This window comes from Electrophorus electricus, chromosome 9, assembly GCF_013358815.1.
Source record: "Electrophorus electricus isolate fEleEle1 chromosome 9, fEleEle1.pri, whole genome shotgun sequence".
Classification (NCBI taxonomy): Eukaryota; Metazoa; Chordata; class Actinopteri; order Gymnotiformes; family Gymnotidae; genus Electrophorus; species Electrophorus electricus.
In genome coordinates, this window is record NC_049543.1 from 3,543,177 (window position 1) to 3,562,811 (window position 19,635).

A 19,635-nucleotide genomic window follows, 5' to 3' on the forward strand; every position below is an offset into this window, starting at 1 on the left:
AATAAAACAAGTGATAGTAAAGGAAACCTCAGGAACCTGGTTTCACAATGCGCCACCAGTTTGTGCATAGCTGGTAAACCACGAGCTTGCTGCTGTTGGCGCGCCCTCGTGCAAACTCACCAATCCAAACTGATGGAAAGGCAGCAAACAGCACGAAAGAGAAATAACTGTAGTCAAATGCAAGCATGGGGGCAACATAAAAAGTGTAGGCCGTTCATGTTCTATATTTCACTTGTTGAGTAATTCAGTACTTGGGTCAGGGTATTAAAGTTCGTAGGTTAGTCAGTCTGATTTCAGATAATACTTAGGTAAAATTGCCAGAAGGAATTAGGAGTGAAGTTTTAGGAATCTGACAGAAAGCAGATGGCTATTAAGCCGATTGCATCAGGTTCAATCAGAAGGCAAACAGGAGTATGTATAATCAGAGTACAGTAACAAGGAGGAAGACAAGAATAACTATTAGACTAAAGAAGGCTCGGAGACCTAGTTTAGGAATAAAGACACGTGTCACGACTGGCCCTCCCTAGCGTCCTGTTTCATTATCTCCATTATCTTTCATTATTTGTAGAACCTGTGTCTTGTTAATTTTTATTAGTCCAAGTATTTAAACCCTCTCTCGTTCCCCGTTTGTTCGTTGGTCATTTGAGATTCATACACTCCGTTTGTTATTCTAACCTCGTGTTCTCGCTAATGTTTGTCGTTTCTTCTTTCCGTTGCTTGTATTTTTGGTACAGGCTGCATCCCCTTTTGTCATTATGTTTTCCATGACTTGGCTCATTGACCCTGGAATGTGATAACGTTTATGATTATAGATTTGCCCATAATAAGTCGCACTCTTCTCAGCGAATGTCCACCTCCCAAAGCTACAACAAGGGCTATAATGGGCACTTTTAACAGGTGCCATGATGGTGGTGAAGATTACGCGCTCCCTTAATGAAGAGTCAGGCTAGAGAGGTAACGCATGTCTGGGCGAGACAGGAGGTTAACTATTTTTTTAGGAGGAGTTGCCAATAGTCTAAGGGCGTTTTCACACTTGTCCCGAATACTTGAGTCCGCACCCATGACCGATTCTGGTTTGCCTTCACACACAATAACTCTATCCGAGCCGTGAATCGATTGCGCACTTTTTTTCTGTCACTTTTCTGTGCGCAGGTTCGCAAAATGGTAGGAAGAGGCTTCATGCGTTTGCTGTGAAATTATTTTACTAGAAATAGAAACAGCGCTTTTTAGATGCACAGAATTTCACCGTGCAGGAGCACTTGCAAGCAAGAGCCGTTCTCGTGTGAGATTATTTTTGTTGCATTTTACGTCTATAGATTGCTTTTCCCCTGTAAAATATACTTACAGTTGTGCAAAACATTTTAGGTACCTGAGGAAAAAGCTTACCTGGATAGTAAGCGATTATTTACTCAGAAAACACATGAAACCTATGCGATAAGTCGAATCAGCCACGTTACACAAAATGAACGGAACGGATAGCTTCACGCCTGCTGTGGAGCGCACTGGAGCACGCTGGAAGCGAACCTCGAACCACCCATTTCACAAGGACCCTGAACCGCTCCCGTTCTCGAAAATTGCTTTCACACTTGACCAAACGGTGCGGACCTGGGTCCGGAAAAAAGGCTCCGGCGTGAAAACGCCATAAGTGATCTGTATGTAATTGCTATTGGACTTCTACTTTTGTTGTGAAACGGCCTAAAATGTTTCATTAAAATTTTTTGTTTGCTCTTTATCCTACTCACTGTTTGCTTTGTTAAGCAAGCTTTGGCCTGTCTTTTCTAAGTTTAGAACATACTGAAAAGGTTTTTTAGCCCTGATTTGGGTTACATAACGCGATTGCGCTCTCTATCATTGCACTCAGCTGTTCGTGTCCCAGAGAGGGCGTGTTTCACAGCCTTTATGGACAGCCAGCTACTACTATGTAATGCTATCGTCTTCATAACTTAGAGTACACATTGTCAGAATATTTCGGGTAAGTCTTCTTATTATTCTGTTTATGAAGCGTGTGTAATGTGAGTGTGTGCTTTTCTTTATTCAGAATAAAGGTGCTCTACGCTCCCCTGTGAGTTCGGTTCACCAAAAAGGATTCAGGATCGGTTTCTCTTACGCTGCGCCACAAACGCGTCTTCCTTTGCACACAACCTGGCTCGACGCTTTTCACGCTGATCAAGCAGAGACGTATAGGTTTTTAAAAAAAGCAAAATTACTTTTCACAAATATTTTCTTAACTAGGCTCCTCTCTACAACATACTCGCTTGCTTCTTTATTTACTTTTACGACTGGTTGAATTTTAAATATGTTAAATGTCCTCTTTATGTGTTGGTATACAACGTATTAATATGATAATGGGATAACCAGTTTATTATTCCAAAACAAATACAATTGAATCAAAACAAATGCAAACATTCGTAGCAAAAAATAATAAAATCAGAGGCAATTTGACACCTGTACATTTTGTGTACATGCATACATGGAAAGCCACGTGTAACTGTCATGTGTAATGCTCTTTGGATGCAAAACTTTTCAGTAAATACTATGTCAGGGCAATTTGTTTATGGGCACACAAGTTTTTCATGCATGTTTGTGGGTTGACTATCTGGAGTGAAGTGAATTGGATTGACATGCTGTCTTTCTTTGCTTGTGACTCATAGTATGATGTCCCTAAAGGGATAAAATGGTAGCATGAAAAAGGCTGTTTAATTAAGTGTGTGCATGCATGTGAAGCTGAAGTTGGCTTTTTGTGTGTGTGGCAGGGTGGGGTGTGTGTGTGTGGGGGGGGGGGCTCATTATGTTCTGCTCTCTGTGTTAAAGGTACACTGTGTTCTTGCATTGATAAAGATCTGGGGAATCATAACTACACCCATATATTCAAACAAAAGAGCGACTACTTAACACCACATTGATTTTAATGTCTTGATTGAATGCATACAGCCTGGAGGACATCTTGAGCTGGCCAAAGTCATCTGTAGAAACTAAAAACCGTTTCAGGCTTTTATTAACAATTTCACAGAACAGCTTGTCTGCCTTTGAACCAGCCGTGTGAGGAGGGTTGTGATCAGTTTGGAATCTGCTGCACTGGCACCTCAGAGGTGTGCGGAGCTGGAGGGAATGTGTGGCAGTTGCTTTCGGCGAATCCAAACATGCTCACACACACTTGTGTTTTCCATAGTAATATCCACTGACAGTCATTGACTCTAGCAGCAAGTCCCTAATGCCATTGCTGAGACGATCACTTTACTATGGTGTCTAACAGAACACCTTTTCCAACAGCTGATACAACACCACTCATCTGGTCACCAACATAAATTATGTGGTCTTTCCTATTTGTAAGACTCTGATTAAGATAAATCATGCTATTATTTGCAACAGACATGTGCTATGTGAGTGAGGTACTGAATTTCAAAAGTCAGCAATGACAGTCAGTAATTACTATAAACTCATAAAACCAGAAAAGGGAGTTGTCAGGGACTGGCGACACGGACTCGGGAGTTCTTTGCATAAATTTCCATATTTATTTCCGTTGTGTGACAGATCGCTCTCATTTCTACATGTTCTCTGGTTTGTCAGCTTATGTTTGGGTATGATCACCATATTCCTGCAGTCCCGTACAACATATCCTTAGACAATGGAGGCTGTGTCATTTTTGAGTCGGAACACACCCAAATGAGTGATAAAGGCTAACCTTTGAATGCATAGGGTTGAGACCCTCACGTCCATGATTGGCTAATAGAATAGTACAGGTAGACAAGTTAACCTGTACTGGAGACTCATTGTTTGAGTAATGTGAGTGTACTTTCTCTTCTACACCTTTTACATCAAACTGTTACTTGACAACCCATCAAACAATTTGTTCATGAACAGTTTGTGACAGCTTAGTACAAGTTTTGTTCAATCTGAAATAAGACTTAACAATTGTGGCATATAAATATGTAAGTTTTTAGGAATGTCCTTTAAGAAAGCTAGCTTTTATATCCTTTGTCCTAAGCTCTTCTATGTTTTAATGTGTCTCAAAATTTGTGTTGGACAGTCTAATAGGGGACCTTGTTATATTCCAAGATATGCCTGTTCTAATGGGTTTAAGATATGCATTTTCGAATGGTGCCCTGCACATTAAAGGCTTCTAACACAATGACGCAATTCTCTAAAGCACATTTTGTCAAATGGGCAAATCACAAAACTTTCTTGGGGAAAGATCGTTTAGCAGTCAGTTGCTGGGACCCAGAATGCAATGCTGCAGGTGGAAAGGGCTGCATTTGGAGAGCCTCTTGATCACAGGTGGTATGAATGCACTTACTGAATAATATGGGTTCTGATTAGTACTGATTCAAAGAGGTGCTTAAGATTTTTATTGTGTTGGACATAAAAGGGTCTAATGTCTGGATTTCACTAGCTGCACGCGAATGAAAGATATTTTTACTGTTACCATACTGCGCCAGACTGTTTATGGGAAATAAATGAATGCAGAAGCTAAAAACAAGAGAATATGTAACTTACTTCTTTTTAAAAAATCATAAGATTCATTGACACAATATAAGCTGTTATTGAATGTTAACTATATATTGGCTTTCAAAAGGTACAGGCTTCCATATGTCCATGGGTAAGAACCACATTTGGACCAAAATTCAATTTGCTATGCATCACTGAATTAACACATTGGCAGAGTAGAAGAGGATGTGGAACACAAATGTATTCTGACTTGGAGTTTTGAGTGGTGGTCTTACTATATAACATAGTACTATATATATATATATATATATATATATATATATATATATATATATATATATATATATATATATATATATATAGTACTAACACTTACTATATAACAAACCCTTCTTTGTTCTGCTTAAAAATAAAGAGAATACAGGTCAGAGATGACAAGGTGGTGGGTGCAAATAAACAACTTGAAAGCAAGTTGTAACAAATGCATATAATTATATATTAGTAGAGAGGGAGGAGTCTGAGTGAGAAAATTTACCCAAACCTCCTAAAACCTGCATATTATTACACAATTGCATTAATATAAAAATACCCAGAATGAAAGTAATGGACAGAAGTACCTTCTGTCTGTGTTACATGTCATGATCATATTACAGAGAAGCACGGACATTTGGGGATCACTGAATAAACAGGTGAAAAGTGCAAGACCTTAGTTTCCCAGGTCTCTTTTTAGACAGCAGCAGAGGTGGGTTGCTGTGCTAGTTGTTGTGGGACTGCCCTGTCTGTAGAATAGGCCTCTCTGGCTGGGAGGGATCAGGAAGGTAGTGCTAAACACTTGGGGCAGAATATGATTTTAGCGGCAGTGATGTCTGTTCTGGGTTTGCACTCCCAAGCTACCTTGTCAGTGTGCAGGAGTATTTTATAGGTGTAGTCTCATTTCAGCATGAACTTCGTTACCTCCAATATCGAGTGTAAAATCCTCCCCTGAAAAGGGAACAACCTGTTTGTGTTTGCATAAGCAATGGTAACACTTCTGTGGCCACATTGAACACGTGTTTACATTGGCATCAAACAATAAAAGGCTGAAGGTTCAATATAAAGAAAACCTCTCTGTACTTGGCACCGTTTCCACATTGTTTTTATTTTGTTTGAGTGTTTTGTTCAAATGTCTCACAGAACAGCATCAGTGCTAGAAGGTGACACCAGTTTAGATCTGACCTTTTTAAATCTTCTAGTTACCCATTCTCAGCCAGTTAACTCTACTAGTGCCACAGAATGTGAACAACCAAATTCGGACCAATTAATTCAAAAGTCAGAGATCCTGACGTTTGAATAAACAGATCTGAAAAGACCAAATATTAAGAAGAGGAGAAAAAGAGACTGATTAACTGGGGTTAATACTTGTGATGTAGGTGATCACATTTCTCCCTCAGGATGGAATTCCCAGTAGATTTATTGGACAGGGTGGATCCTGAGTACCTAGAACAGTCAGCGAAAGAATATATGTCCCAATTGCTCTGCAGAAATCCAGAAACACATGACTACTTCACCATACCTGACTCCAAACAGGTGAGAACAGTACACTGTTCACATAGTGTTTGCATCAGACGCCTGTGATGTGATGCATATGCGTTGATGTTTAATGTAATGTAGTGGGAATGGGCAAACTTTATTCATAATGAGTATTAACTGCAATTTATTATTTCAAATGTGCTGATGGTGACTCAATCTAGAAATTTAGTCATTTTTAAAATAATTTATGCTTTGAGCTTTACTATTAATGACAATTATTTTGACATGTTTGACACTGTTGTTCCATGTTCTAGATAGAGTTGGTCCTCAGAAATATGAGCTTTGTCCCCCTCTATGGGGTTGACGTTAAAAAGAAGGTCCTTGCACTTTTTTTACCAGAAGAGGATTTTAAAGGTAACAAAACATGGAAATAATCTTGATATTTCTATCGTTAAACTATTGATAACTAACAAAGTCGTATGCTGTTGTCAGTTGTTGGACTTTACCTGCTGGGTCAGTGGTGGTCAGTTGAGGACATTCTTAAGACAGCAGCGCGCTCACGAACAGGACTACACGAGGTCATTACCTCATAACCTCAATTAAACTCTAGATGACTTACATTTTTCAAGAAAATTTCAAGAAAAGTTCTTGCATGTCATATCTGAATAGTTTAACTTAAGTTTCTTCTGAAATTCAAATAGTTTCCTAGGCCCTGTATGGATTACCAATGAAATACAAAATGAAGTAACATTTAAAACCTTTTGTCTGGCAATACCAGGTCTTAACCACAGGAGAGAGGATAGTCCTGTATGTTCTCAACAGAATTTTTTACAGAACAAAGGAGATGACCAGCGAAGATGTCCCATTTCTCTGTCATGGAGAAAATGAAATTGCCAAAATCCTTTGGAAAGATGGCGAGGCAATTGGCTTTTATTCAGTCAAAGCTGAGGGTACAGTGGGCCTTTTCCAGTTGTACATTTTGAACCGATTCTTTTTAAAGTTTGTGTTGGCTACCATTTCTCTGTTTGTTCTTACTCTCCTCAACAGGCAGTTTGTGCAGTAGCTTTTTGACCCAGTGTTATCAGCTCCCAGTAATGGATACCATTTTTGTTAGAAAGAGTCATCGTGGCAATGGATATGGTCTATACATGTTAGAGGACTTTGTTGGCAGTTTCAGAAATGATTTTTTGGGACTGAAATATCCACTTACAACAGCAATGTATAAAGGTACAGCGATATTTGAAATTCTAATCTCTAAGTGGCTTTTATTCTTTGCTACACATGGCAATGTATAATTTTTTTACACAGTTTGTAAACAATATCTCAGCAAATATCCAGAAGACCAAGAATTGCTGTGGGAAGTAAAAAGTATTGGAGGACCTTTCCAGAGGAAACAGATAGCTAAAAGGCTACAGGCAATTGAGCTAAAAGGTGAGAAGAGGTTGATTTTATGACATAATGTCCAGTAAGTTGTTAGTTTTGTTTAATAAGTCATAATTTCCTAATAGGAAATCACACAGTTGTGGGCAGACTGAATTTTGAGTCAGATAGTGCAGATGCACCAGTGGAAGACGTGATTACACAAGTACAGAGGAGAATGGAGTACACAGAAAAAGTTGTGGTATGTAAGTTATTAACTTCTAAAAAAAAAATTGTGCAATAATAAGAAAATATAATGTCAGTGTTGTATTCTCTAATTTTAGGAGGAGGTGGTCCAGATTAAATTAACAAAAGGTAAGTAAAGTGTAGCCAGGTCAGTGTGTGAAATGAGCAAATATTTATAGAGAGTTATGTTTCTAAGGGCTAGAAGATAATTTTCTCTATCATTACAGAGGTTGAGGACATGCCTGTTACAGCAAGTCATGGGAGCAACAACAAGCCCAAACGTAGAGAAGACATAGGAGAGACAACTGAGAAAATCAATAGGTCACACAACAATTTCCAACACTTAATAATAAAAAAAAAACATTTATTCAGAAGGCTTAATTTAATTGCATTAAGGACATCTATGTAGTCCTCATTTAAAGTTTGCCTAATACAGGGTAGAAGGTATTGACACTGGAGTTCAGTCCCTGGTGGATGATCCAGTGTTTGAGGATGACACAAATTCTTTGAATGTAAAAGAGGTATGTGCAAGTGCTGTTCTGGAGATCTGTAGAAATATTTAGGTGCATAGATGCAGCTTCACTAATGCAATGCTTGGACTGATTGTAGTGGTTGAATTAGTGCAATTTTCTGTTGTTGTGTTTATTCAGATCCGTTTGTAGTAGCATGCTTTTTAGAGGTCATGTAGTTATATATCATCTTTTGCAGGACACAGCTGTCACACTGACTCATAATGTGGTGGGCATATTGGACGTCACTCGTCTTCACTGCGAAGAACAGAAAGAATTGTCCCATCAACCCAAGGAATGTGTTCAGGATGTTCTAATCCAACCTATCAAAGCTGTGATGACTTCGGAGGCACTCCTAATGAAAACAAAGCCGACTGCTGTTACGGAACGACAGAGCGTAAAGGGCAGTGAGGATACACGAACTGTAACAGTGTCGGAAACTGACACTGTTCCTGTAGTCCTTCCACCCTTAGAAGTGCAGAAAGTGGTAGAGGCGTCGATCGTTAAGACGACTTTAGGAACTGTAGAGATAAAAGAAAACACTCAAGAGGTCACACGGGATGAAGATGGGAAACATGAAGCTGAGCAGGAGATGTCTGAAGAGAACATACTAGCTGAGGATGCAAAAACAAGCAGAGACATTGCTGCCCTTCAGAAATCATGGCAACAGACTCAACTTGATCATAAACCAGTTCCTGTTGCCTCAGAGGATGTTTCAGCTGAAGAGAAAATAAGCCAACCTGGGACAGGAAAACGAAAAGATGCTGAAATAGAAAACAGGGAGGATACTGCAGTTTTTCCAGCGGAAACAGACGAGATGCATTTAGCAAGAGAGTTGCAGAAAGTGGAGGAAAATGTCCTGCCAATATTAAAACTGCAAAAGCATGATGTTGTGGTTGCTGATCTCAAGGATGTTTCTCCTACACCAGCAGATAAGAGTGAAGCCTGTGAAAAAATATTGCAGTCACAGAAAGATGATAAAACTGTAGACATGACTGTAGTTATGGATGAAGATGTAGATGTTGAACCAGTAAAGAAAGGAAAAGACAATGTAGTAGACCAGATATCTAGGGTTGAAAACAAGGGTGCTCAAAAAATAGAAAAAAGGAATGATGAGAAAATTGACTCTGGGGAAGAAACGGCATCAGATAACCAAGGAAGAGTTCTAGAATTCTCTGTGGCAGACTCTAAGATAAACTATGTCTTCCCATTAAGGCCTTCCGGAAAATTCAAGGATCAGCCTCCAGAAAACACACTGACAAAAAGGGTTCTGAGAAGCTCTGCAAAATGTGCCAAGGACCCGTCCAAACAAGGGTATGGGCAACGAAATAATGAAGAGGATAATGATAATTTGACTGGCTCTATAAAGGATAAAGTTGAGGATGAGAGAAAGGTCGAAATAGAATATTTATACCCAGCAGTGCATGTGGTGGCAGGCATAGAACCTGTAAAAGAGACAAGTACTTTTCAAGAAATCCCACTGGATGAAGAAAAACAAACTGAAGGTGCCCACGAGCCAAGTCAAGTTGATTATGAGGAATCAGATACTCGGACTAAACTGGTGCAAAAGGAAAATTCTGATAACGCACACAAGGGAGAATTTAAAAAAAAAAAAGCTAACAATCCGTATTTTGGGATCTCAATTCGATGTTCTAAACGATTTAAAGAGCAGACTGAGTTGACTGACACCGATACACATGATTTAGATGAGCTCAGTGAAGAGAAGAAGAAGATGGATGGTTGTCCTCAGGATGAAAATAAGGTGGAGGAAGATGTCAGGACTGAGCAATTTATAGAACAAGACACAACAACAGACCCAGATCCTGGAGGTGCTGCAGCAGCAAGCATCTCTGCAGAGAAACGTCCTGACCTTCATGATGCGGACACTGTGAAAGGTGCTAAAGCAGAAGCTGAAGAGAAAGCAGCAGTGCAAACAGTTGATGATTCTGCAGGTCACGAGGAAGAACACAGGGAACCAGCTATAGTGAGGGCACCAGAAATTATGGGTGGACAGAGCTTTACGGAGTCAACTTCAATCATGAAACCTCAACAAACTTCTATTGTTCTTGTGGATTTGAATAAGGTTTCAGTCATACCAACAAGTGGGATTGAGATTGTTAAAACAGTGCAATGTCAGGAGGGGGAAAGAGCAAACAAGACCAACACTGCAGTGGAAGAGGATAAATTTGAAGAGACGAAGATAGAGGAGTCCATAACAGAAAGCCTAGAGTTAAATGTGGAAATGGCTGCAGGTAACACCCCAAGGAGGTACAATGAACAAGAGGAGAATATTTTGGTAAAAGAAAAACTGAAAGATGATAAACCAAGTGAGCCTGTAGAAGAAAAATCTACTGCCATAGAGGCTAAAAAAATAGCAGAAAAGGATAACAATGAGAGTTGCAAAAAACAGAGTGATGATCAAGAGAGTATGATGCTTGCCCAGGGGGAGGTTGTCCAGAAAAGGTCTGATAAAGAGCCATTAATAATCACAACCAAAAGTCTTAGACGTAGAACTGTAACAGTCAAATCTACACCAGAAAGAAGAAATAAACGGCTCACGAAACCAGGAGAGCATTTTGAAAAAGTAGAGGCAGAGAAACAAACAGATGTAAATGACTCTGCAAACAAAACAGCTTTAACAAATAAATGCCCAGAGGAAAACAGTATGGCTGTGGAGGGTGGCATAACTGAGAAAAATGTGGAAGATACTAATGAAGTTTCAAAAGTTACTTTGGAGAAACAATGCAATTTGGAGGAGCAGGAACTGGAATCATCAACTGCTGAGGAAATGACTGAAATAGAGTTAAAAGCACTGCATAAGATAGCTGAAGGTGGGATGCAAGAAACTGAAGATAAAGAAAATGAGAGGAAGGCATCAGATCAAGAAGTAAGTGTTGAGGCAGAGGCTACTACAAAAGAAATGGACAAGGTGTTAGAGATGGAGAGTGCTGAGATGGAATATGAAAATATCCAGAATAAAGATGAAGAGATGATTTCACTTGCAGAGGACAGCATTGCCCTGGAAAAGGAAGCAGCAACTACAAGTGCAGCATATGTGAAAGCAACGGCAACCACAGAAACAGTTCAAAAGATCAGGAAATCTGAAAACACTGAAGATGAAAATGATAAAAGGGTGAATGAATCTGGTGAGGATGACACTGACCTCAGCTCAGATCAAGAAGAGGCAGTCATCATCACAAAGCATCTCAGACACAGAACAATAATAACTAAGTTTCCACTTCGAGGAAAACCTGTACCTCTCTGTATGCAAGTGGTGCATACAGAGAAAGCACAGGCTGAGAAGGAAGCAGAAATAAATGAAGCTTCAAATGTACAAGAAGCAGAAGAAAGCCAGAACCAGCCAGAGAAGAGAGACTTAAGGAGAACAGAGGAAGAATCCGAAGACAAGTTTGGAGATGGAGAGGCATCCTCTGATGTGAACAGAAACAAAGTCATTTCATACGAGCAGGAAGAGAAAAACATTAATGAAACTGATGCAGCAATGGCAGAAGTGTTAACTGATAGGGAAAAACAAACAGGGGAAGGAGAAACAGAGGAGAAGATGAAAAACAATGTGACAAACAAGAAATCGGACATGAAACTCCTGCGAGATGGAAAGCACCTAACAGATGACAATGTGGAGAAAATAGAATCAGATAGAATCAGCAAGAGAAAAGAGAAGCTGGGCCTTGGAAACCCTGAAGAGAAAAAGGGTCCGGAGGAGAACATTCTGGACAAGGCAGAGGAGCAGATGCTTGAGGAAATGTCTGAGGGAAAGTCTAAGATAGAAGCAGAAAAGCAGCTTGAAGAAAAAAAGGATAAGAAACACATTTCCACTGCAGAAGAAATCCTTCATGATGTGGAAGAGGGAATACATCATGGAAGATGGACACTAAGAAAAAGAACAATAACAATTAAAGCCAGCACTGAAAGGAAATCCAAGCGTTTCTGCAAACAACTTCTGGATGAAAACGCCAGGCAAGCAGAGGGAGCGCATACTGGAGATCTTTTATTTGTGCAAAAGCCAGAAACGGAGCAGACCAATTTGAAGTCAACTGCAGAAGCCACAGCTCAAGGTGATGATCAAGAAAAAATAGATGAAAGTGGTATAGGTAGAGAACTATCCCAGACGGCTCAGGATTAGGAAAAACTAAGAGGGGAAGAAATAGAGAAAGAAGTGGATGGAGGTCAACCAGTCCAGTTGAGAAGGAGATGGAGAAATCACAGGGGAAAAGAAAACACAGTCGGGCTAAAGCCTCGTCGATCTAAACGACTTGCAACTCCAAAATGATATAAGTAAATGCAGAGTTTGATATACATGGCTTAAGGGAGCAAAATAGCGTACCACAAGTGACAAATATTCTAGAAAATGCAAGCAGTGTACAGTTTGGTTTAATACTAAACATGATGGTGTTAAGCATAACCTAATGGGTAATTGATTCCAGTAACACACAAAATGTTAAATGGGATGCACACTTGTTCTATATTACTTGCTTTAAATATAGTTAATATTGCAATATATAGATATATTTTCAGCCTTTTCTTTTCATGAATGTAAAATCCCAAATACTGTCTCTACATTTGTGCCTGTGAATACATTTAGATAAAAACGGAATATAGAATGCATTACATTATATTCAACATAGAAGCACAAATAGTCTATTTGTATTTAGCTGCCAGAACTACACAGTGGAAGTCTCATAATAGAGTAAGACACAGCTATTACAGATGTTTTGCTTTTAGTTCTGAAATCAAAGTTTGTTGCAGTTTATAGTATACGTTATCTATAGAACATTGTTGGCCTTCAGTCTATTTTTTAAGAAGATGCACTTAGTTATTAATAAATTTACTAGTATTTTAGGAAAATATCAGTGAAGCTTTTTTCATAATTTTCATATTTTCTCTTTTTTAAAAGTGTAGGGTCTTGTGGACATCATTAGAAATTTGACTTCATACCTGTAAAAAGATGTTACAGTTTTGATATGTGCAAACACCATCTGCAGTATAATGTTCTATTTTCAAGTAACCTATTAAACTGTATACTTTCATTTTATTGTCACACGGAATGATGCTGGTGGTATTTTTCTTTCTTATTTTTTTATTCAATGTTTGTTATTTCTTAATTACTTACTGATTTAATAAATCTTTATGAGCTTGGATGTTTTCCTTTGGGGTGTGTCTGTGTTTATTTACTAGACTAGACGGTTATTTTTATTCTGTGCTTTATATGTAGTGTGCTTCCTTTAAAGGTATAGGGGAGGGAGGGATTGGATGGATAATTATGTCTTACACTTAATACTTTGCATGGTCTTCTGTATAGCCTTTATAGCCTGTATTGCACAAGACTTTTGTTTTGAAAAAAAAAAATCGGAAGTGCTTTTTTTTCTTGCCAAGGCAGAGCTCACCGGTTTATTTATTTATTTATTTATTTACTTTGAGCTGATAAGCCACAGAGTATTGTATCAGCAAAGTAAAATGCAGCTAATCTTTGCAATGTGAGTTTGTATAAGAGAACATTTATTTTAAAGAATCTGTAGGAAAAGACCATGCTTTGACACAAGCGTAAGTCATTCGAGCGGCGGACACATCAACTGAGGCGCAGCCAGAGTGTAAGCTCTTCAGAAGTTACATCGCTAGATGACTGCAGTGTACTTCTCCGAAATGTGTTTACCCAGAAGCTGTGGCAGTTTACTTACAACTGACGAATGACAATAAACATATCTACATTGCATTATAAATTAGGAGAAGTCAGCTGGCGACCTTGAGACCATGCAGGGTATCAAACTACCAATTACTGTAAATTGCGAAATAAATGTGTTACTGGTTGCGGTGACAGCCTTTGGATTTCTGACAAGACTGTACGGAATACAGTTTCCCAGAGCTGTTGTGTAAGTATTTTTGCAGTGCATCTGACATTGGATGTAACGTGTATACAGTCTATTTGAGTGAATGTGAATCTCTTACATTAAATCCGTCCATGTGCCATAGATTTGACGAAGTTTACTATGGACAGTTCGTGTCTCTGTACATGAAGCGGGTGTTTTTCATTGACGAGAGTGGACCACCTTTGGGTCACATGATTCAAGCTTTAGGCGGTGAGAACTACCACGTCATGTCACCAGCATGTTATTTCAGTACACATTATTTTAACGCAGTTCTGTTTACAGGCTACCTGGGAGGGTTTGATGGCAATTTTGCCTGGAACAGAATTGGAGCAGGTAAACAAATTACTCTGTCATTTGGTCTTTTACTTTGGCAGGTATGTAAAGTTAATCTTTCAGCTAATGTTGTGAAATATGGTTGGATGCCTGGTTACTAGTATCATTACATCTAACAACAGTAATTCCAATAATGATGATGTTAGTAGTAATTCATTCACTTCTTATCCTTTGTCTTTTTTCCTCTTCCATAAAAGAATACACCAGTAATGTTCCTGTATGGACATTCAGAGTGCTCCCTGCCCTGGCGGGTTCTCTCTGTGTACCTCTTGGCTATCTTCTCATGTTAGAACTGGGATATTCTCATTTCGCTGCAGTGGGAGCATCCCTGCTCCTCATCATGGGTACGTACAATTTCCGTGCTGAGAGAAACCTCATAGGAACAGATTGCACAAGGTTTTACAGACTTTGGAATTGCTGGGGAAGCAAGTGACCTTTCTTCCTTATTTTCATAGAAAACTCACTGATCGTGCAGTCTAGATTCATGCTGCTGGAATCTGTGCTCATCTTCTTCCTGCTGCTTGCTGTTGTAGCCTACCTGCGCTTCTACAATGCACCAAACGGGTATGATTAAGGACATCACTTGTTGCCGTCCAGAAATTTGCTGCCACAAATGTGATGATAAACACCGGTGTCGTTTCAGTTCATTGTGCAGGTGGTCGTGGCTCATTCTCTCTGGGTCCAGTTGTGCATTTGCAGTTGGGTAAGTGAGACATCAAGCAATAAGTCACAGAAGCTCAACAGGCCAGGCAGTTTAACTGTGAACTCTGTGTCCTGTGCGCTGTGTTTAACTGTGTAATCTGTTTTCTCAGAGTAAAATACATGGGTCTCTTCACCTACTTGCTGCTGCTTAGTCTGGCTGCGGTTCACGCCTGGCATCTCATTGGGGACAAAACCTTAAGCAATGTGGGTTCTTTAGGCTTAGATTTTCTTAAAGAGAACTTCCTACGTTAGTTGGCTCCGAGGCGTCTGACTGCAGCCTGGCCTGTGTCATGTCCCTCTTCCCCTGCAGGGTAAAGTGTTGGTGCAGGTCACTGTTCAGCTCCTGGCCCTTGTGGTGCTCCCAGCCATTATGTACTTGGGGTTTTTCTATATACACCTGACTCTACTGAACCATAGTGGGCCACATGACCAGATGATGAGCAGTGCTTTTCAAGCCAGTCTAGAGGTAATGTTCACCACTTTTCTTGACTAATATTAATAAAGAATCTACTGATACCATATTTTGCGCAGGACTAGATTCAACCTGGGCATAATAAACTAATCCATTGTGTATTTATTTGGTTCTGTATTCATTAAAGCAGAATGAAATCTGGTTTAAAATGTTTTGAATTAAAATGATATACATCTGGTCATTTTTCCTTGCTAGATGTGTATATATACAGTTTAGAAAGATTATGTGTATTTCCGATAAGACATTGACTGTGACTAAGCTAAAAGGAAAATGGGTTGATATAATTAAAAGTAGTCCGTTCTGTGATGCACAGGGGGGTCTGGCGAGGGTCACTCAGGGTCAGCCCCTGGAAGTGGCCTTTGGTTCCCAGGTGACTCTCCGCAGTGGGTCCAGCAAGCCTGTCCCATGTTGGCTACATTCCCACAAGGCCAACTACCCAATCAGGTCTGATGGCACCAAACTCCTACACTTAGTAATGGGGTTAATGGGATTAAACTGGTGGTGATCCTCATTCCGTTGAATTATATTTCTGCTATTCCAATTCTTTCACGTGAAGATATGAAGATGGACGTGGGAGCTCCCACCAGCAGCAGGTGACCTGCTATCCTTTCAAAGATGTCAACAACTGGTGGATTATCAAAGACCCAAGAAGGCACACACAGACTTACCACTGAGAGAACAGCTGAATTGTTTTATAAACCTCTTATGAAAGGGGCCCCTGCAACGTAGTTTGTCTAATTCACCCTTTCTTCTATTTGTCCTACATCTCAATCCCCAGGCAGAGCCTGGTGGTGGTCAGCCCTCCCAGACCAGTCAGACATGGGGATATAATACAGCTGCTGCACGGCATGACATCACGATTCCTCAACACGTAATCAAACCCCACAATCAAACACGCAGTTCCCTCTTTACTCTTTGAGCCTTACATCACATGAATTTAGCAATATCAGATCTTGGCCAGTTTACCGCAAAAGTAATATTTATGCAGAGCTGTATAAATCAATATTCAAAAAAGTAAATGTAGTGCAGTGACTTTTTATATATTCCAGTTGATTGCAATAACTTATTCCACCTGCTGGCTTCTCAACGGAGGCTGCCCATCTTTTCATTAATGCAAAAGTGGCTTGAATGCTAAAACCTCAGCAGTGTGTCTTACCTTGTGTGTGGTTTTCTTAGGCATGATGTTGCAGCCCCTATGAGTCCTTACGCTCAAGAAGTGTCTGGTTATATTGACTTCAATGTATCCATGCCAGCCCAAAATCTTTGGAGAGTGGTGAAGAACCTTATAATGTGTCTATAAAAATAAAAATATAAGATAAAATAATAAATGTTACTAAAATACTAAGCTGTTGTAAATGCTCATGTTCACAGTATACTTTGGATGCCTTTAATGTTTTACCGTCTACTGTGCAGGACATAACAAACAGGGAGTCTGACAGAGACGTGTGGAAGACTATCTTATCAGAGGTGCGACTGGTACATGTCAACACATCTGCTGTGCTGAAGGTGTGTGTGTCTGCTTTCATATGCTTACAATATCCAGCCCACTGTATTAAAATAATAATATAACAAAAAGCTACATGAGTCAAGCCATTTTGTAATGTCTACTGAACAAGTTATGCAGTTCTCTTTCTTCTTGTGCAGCTGAGTGGTGCCTCTCTCCCAGATTGGGGGTTCCGACAGCTGGAGGTTGTGGGAGATAAAATCTATAAAGGTTACCATCAGAGCAGGCTATGGAACGTCGAAGAGCATCGCTATGGAAGAAGTACAAGAATCCCTTTCTTTCAAAGCGATGTGGTGTCTCAATGTCAGCCCTATCGTTATTGATTTGTATATTTCCATCTTTGTGCTCTTCTCAGGTCAGGAGCAGAGAGAGAGAGAACTGGAGCTCAAGACACCTACTTATGTTGACATAAGCAGGAATCTCACATTTATGGCCAAGTTTATGGAGCTGCAGGTAACTGAACCATACAGTAAAACATCATGAAATGGTCACGCATCAGTGAACTGCTTTAAATATCCATATCACTTGGTTTTTGTGTGTTTTCATTTTGCATTAGTGGAAGATGCTAACAGTGAGAAATGAAGAGTCGGAGCACAAGTATAGCTCCTTACCTTTAGATTGGATCACCATGGACACCAATATTGCATACTGGCTTCATCCATCAAGTAATGTACGTTGGTGACAAAACATCCTTCAATGTATTTTTATCAATACCTGATTAAAAATGTGTCAGCATAGAATAATGTGAAATCAACTACATTATTTCTTTCAGGCTCAAATCCACTTGATAGGTAACATAGTCACCTGGACTCTTGCAAACTTTGCACTGTTTGTGTACGTGCTACTGTTTTTAACTTATCTGCTAAGACGGCGACGGAAAATAGAAGACATTCCCAAAGGTTATATGTCTATTTATATACTTCTATATATATAAAATGTATATATAGACCATTATTGGTAGACCTCATTAGCTTATTGCTGCTTTTTGACCCCTGGTTCTCTCCGTCCTTAGCCTCATGGGAGCAGCTGGTGCTGGCCGGTGTTATATGCTCTGGAGGATGGGCTGTTAATTACCTGCCCTTCTTTTTGATGGAGAAGACCCTGTTCCTCTACCACTATCTTCCCGCCGTTACTTTCCAAATCCTGCAGATCCCTGTTATTGTGGAACACATCTACATTCATATACTGAGGTGATTCTAGAGTAAAAATTGGTTAAATAATTTTAAAAATCATGCACTTGTATTGTTGTTTTATATGTATATACTACAACTTTTTTCTCACTGGATTTTAGACTGATAGTATCCATAGACTACATGGGCCAGGGGTGTTGAATTCGATTTATGTAACTGGCCACTTTACAATCAGTCCAACCAGCACAATATTAAGTGCACCATACCAATTAAGCAGTTACATAATCAAAAATGCATCAACAATTCCTCTTAAATGTGTTAATGTATCCTAATTTATCTGAAACAAATTAAATTCGTATCATATACCAGTTGAACAGACTGCAATTCATTATACAAAATATCTATGTTATTCTTTTGGAAAGATACATCCTTGTATGCTCTTACATTCTTAGCTTGTGTACATTGCTCTATTTTGCCTCCCTAGTAGAATGGCACAGAATGGCTCCTTTTTCGATTTGTAATGTAGAATTGTTCAGTTCAATTATGGTTCACAAAATGATTTTAAAACATTGCAGATTCATTTAGCAGTCTGGCTTATGACCATAATAGGGTCATTCTCACCCTGCCTATCATGTTTGAGACACCCCTGCCCTAGGCTAGAGGAGCAAAAGAATTAGGTTATTCTTGCATGTTGACATTTTCCTTAAAAGCAGGTTATTTTTTTTCCTTCCATAACTTTTGTTTCCAACGTTTTACTATGTAGAAATGCGTTTTTTTTTCCCCTTCCTAGATCTCCCTCTCATCAGAAAGCGTTTAGTGGTGTTATCCTGGCAGCCTTGTGCTCGGTGTACCTCTGCTACTGCACCTTCTGCCCCCTTACGTACGGCCAGCCTGAGCTAACCTCAAAGCAGCTGGCGTCATTGCGCTGGAAAGAGAGCTGGGATATTCTCTTTCGCAAGCACTGATCCCTCGAATTATACTCCATAAAGTTTCCCAAAGACGACCTAATACAGCTGGGACAGAGAAGAAAGATGTGCTTCAGAGCCATGGATTACAGGAAAGGAAAATATGGAGGAAAGACCAGATATTACAGTGTGCTTAACAGGTTAAGAAGCTACTCATTTTAATTCAGACCACAGGATATGAAATTGCTCTCTAAATGTCCTGTCTTAGTTACAGAAATGGAAAGACACTGTTGAAGGTGTTGGATTCAAATGTGAAGATGCCCCTTTATAGGACTTCATTCATAAGAAATGTCAAACCTGGAAGTTTTCATTGCTTTAACGATGTATTAAGTCTTTTACATTAGCTAACGTTAAAAAGTTAGTTGTCAGTTTGCTTACCGTATGAATGTAACACTCAAAGTGGTAATTTTATTGTTTATTGTCTTTGGGGATTTGCTACCCCATTGAGAACAACCTTTGCTGCAATCCCAAGTCTTACTAATTCTTGCATAACACTAACTAAAATTAAAAAATAAAGGGTTTTTTAAAAAAAATTTTTTAACTGCAACCCAGACTTGTGATTTTTGTTGTTTTTA

General features: G+C 39.4%; 2 protein-coding genes across 2 annotated transcripts; both read left to right on the forward strand.

Moving 5' to 3' along the window:
- The first annotated feature begins 1,890 nt into the window (after positions 1 to 1,890).
- Positions 1,891 to 12,755, forward strand: fam169aa (family with sequence similarity 169 member Aa). Its single transcript, XM_035529992.1, has 12 exons — positions 1,891 to 1,972; positions 5,877 to 6,012; positions 6,270 to 6,369; positions 6,448 to 6,533; positions 6,734 to 6,905; positions 7,003 to 7,182; positions 7,264 to 7,386; positions 7,464 to 7,576; positions 7,659 to 7,689; positions 7,788 to 7,881; positions 7,997 to 8,081; positions 8,269 to 12,755. The coding sequence occupies exons 2-12, from the start codon at positions 5,878 to 5,880 to the stop codon at positions 12,211 to 12,213; spliced, it is 5,064 nt and encodes a 1,687-aa protein (XP_035385885.1). The 5' UTR covers positions 1,891 to 1,972; position 5,877; the 3' UTR covers positions 12,214 to 12,755.
- Positions 12,756 to 13,494: 739 nt separating this feature from the next.
- pomt1 (protein-O-mannosyltransferase 1) lies at positions 13,495 to 19,607 on the forward strand. The gene is made up of 19 exons (XM_027006298.2): positions 13,495 to 13,957; positions 14,058 to 14,164; positions 14,237 to 14,287; positions 14,485 to 14,631; positions 14,743 to 14,851; positions 14,931 to 14,990; positions 15,100 to 15,193; positions 15,300 to 15,455; positions 15,775 to 15,905; positions 16,018 to 16,113; positions 16,240 to 16,332; positions 16,638 to 16,734; positions 16,875 to 16,967; positions 17,106 to 17,226; positions 17,321 to 17,418; positions 17,522 to 17,635; positions 17,738 to 17,864; positions 17,978 to 18,155; positions 18,886 to 19,607. The coding sequence occupies exons 1-19, from the start codon at positions 13,839 to 13,841 to the stop codon at positions 19,058 to 19,060; spliced, it is 2,166 nt and encodes a 721-aa protein (XP_026862099.2). The 5' UTR covers positions 13,495 to 13,838; the 3' UTR covers positions 19,061 to 19,607.
- The last annotated feature ends 28 nt before the right edge of the window (positions 19,608 to 19,635 follow it).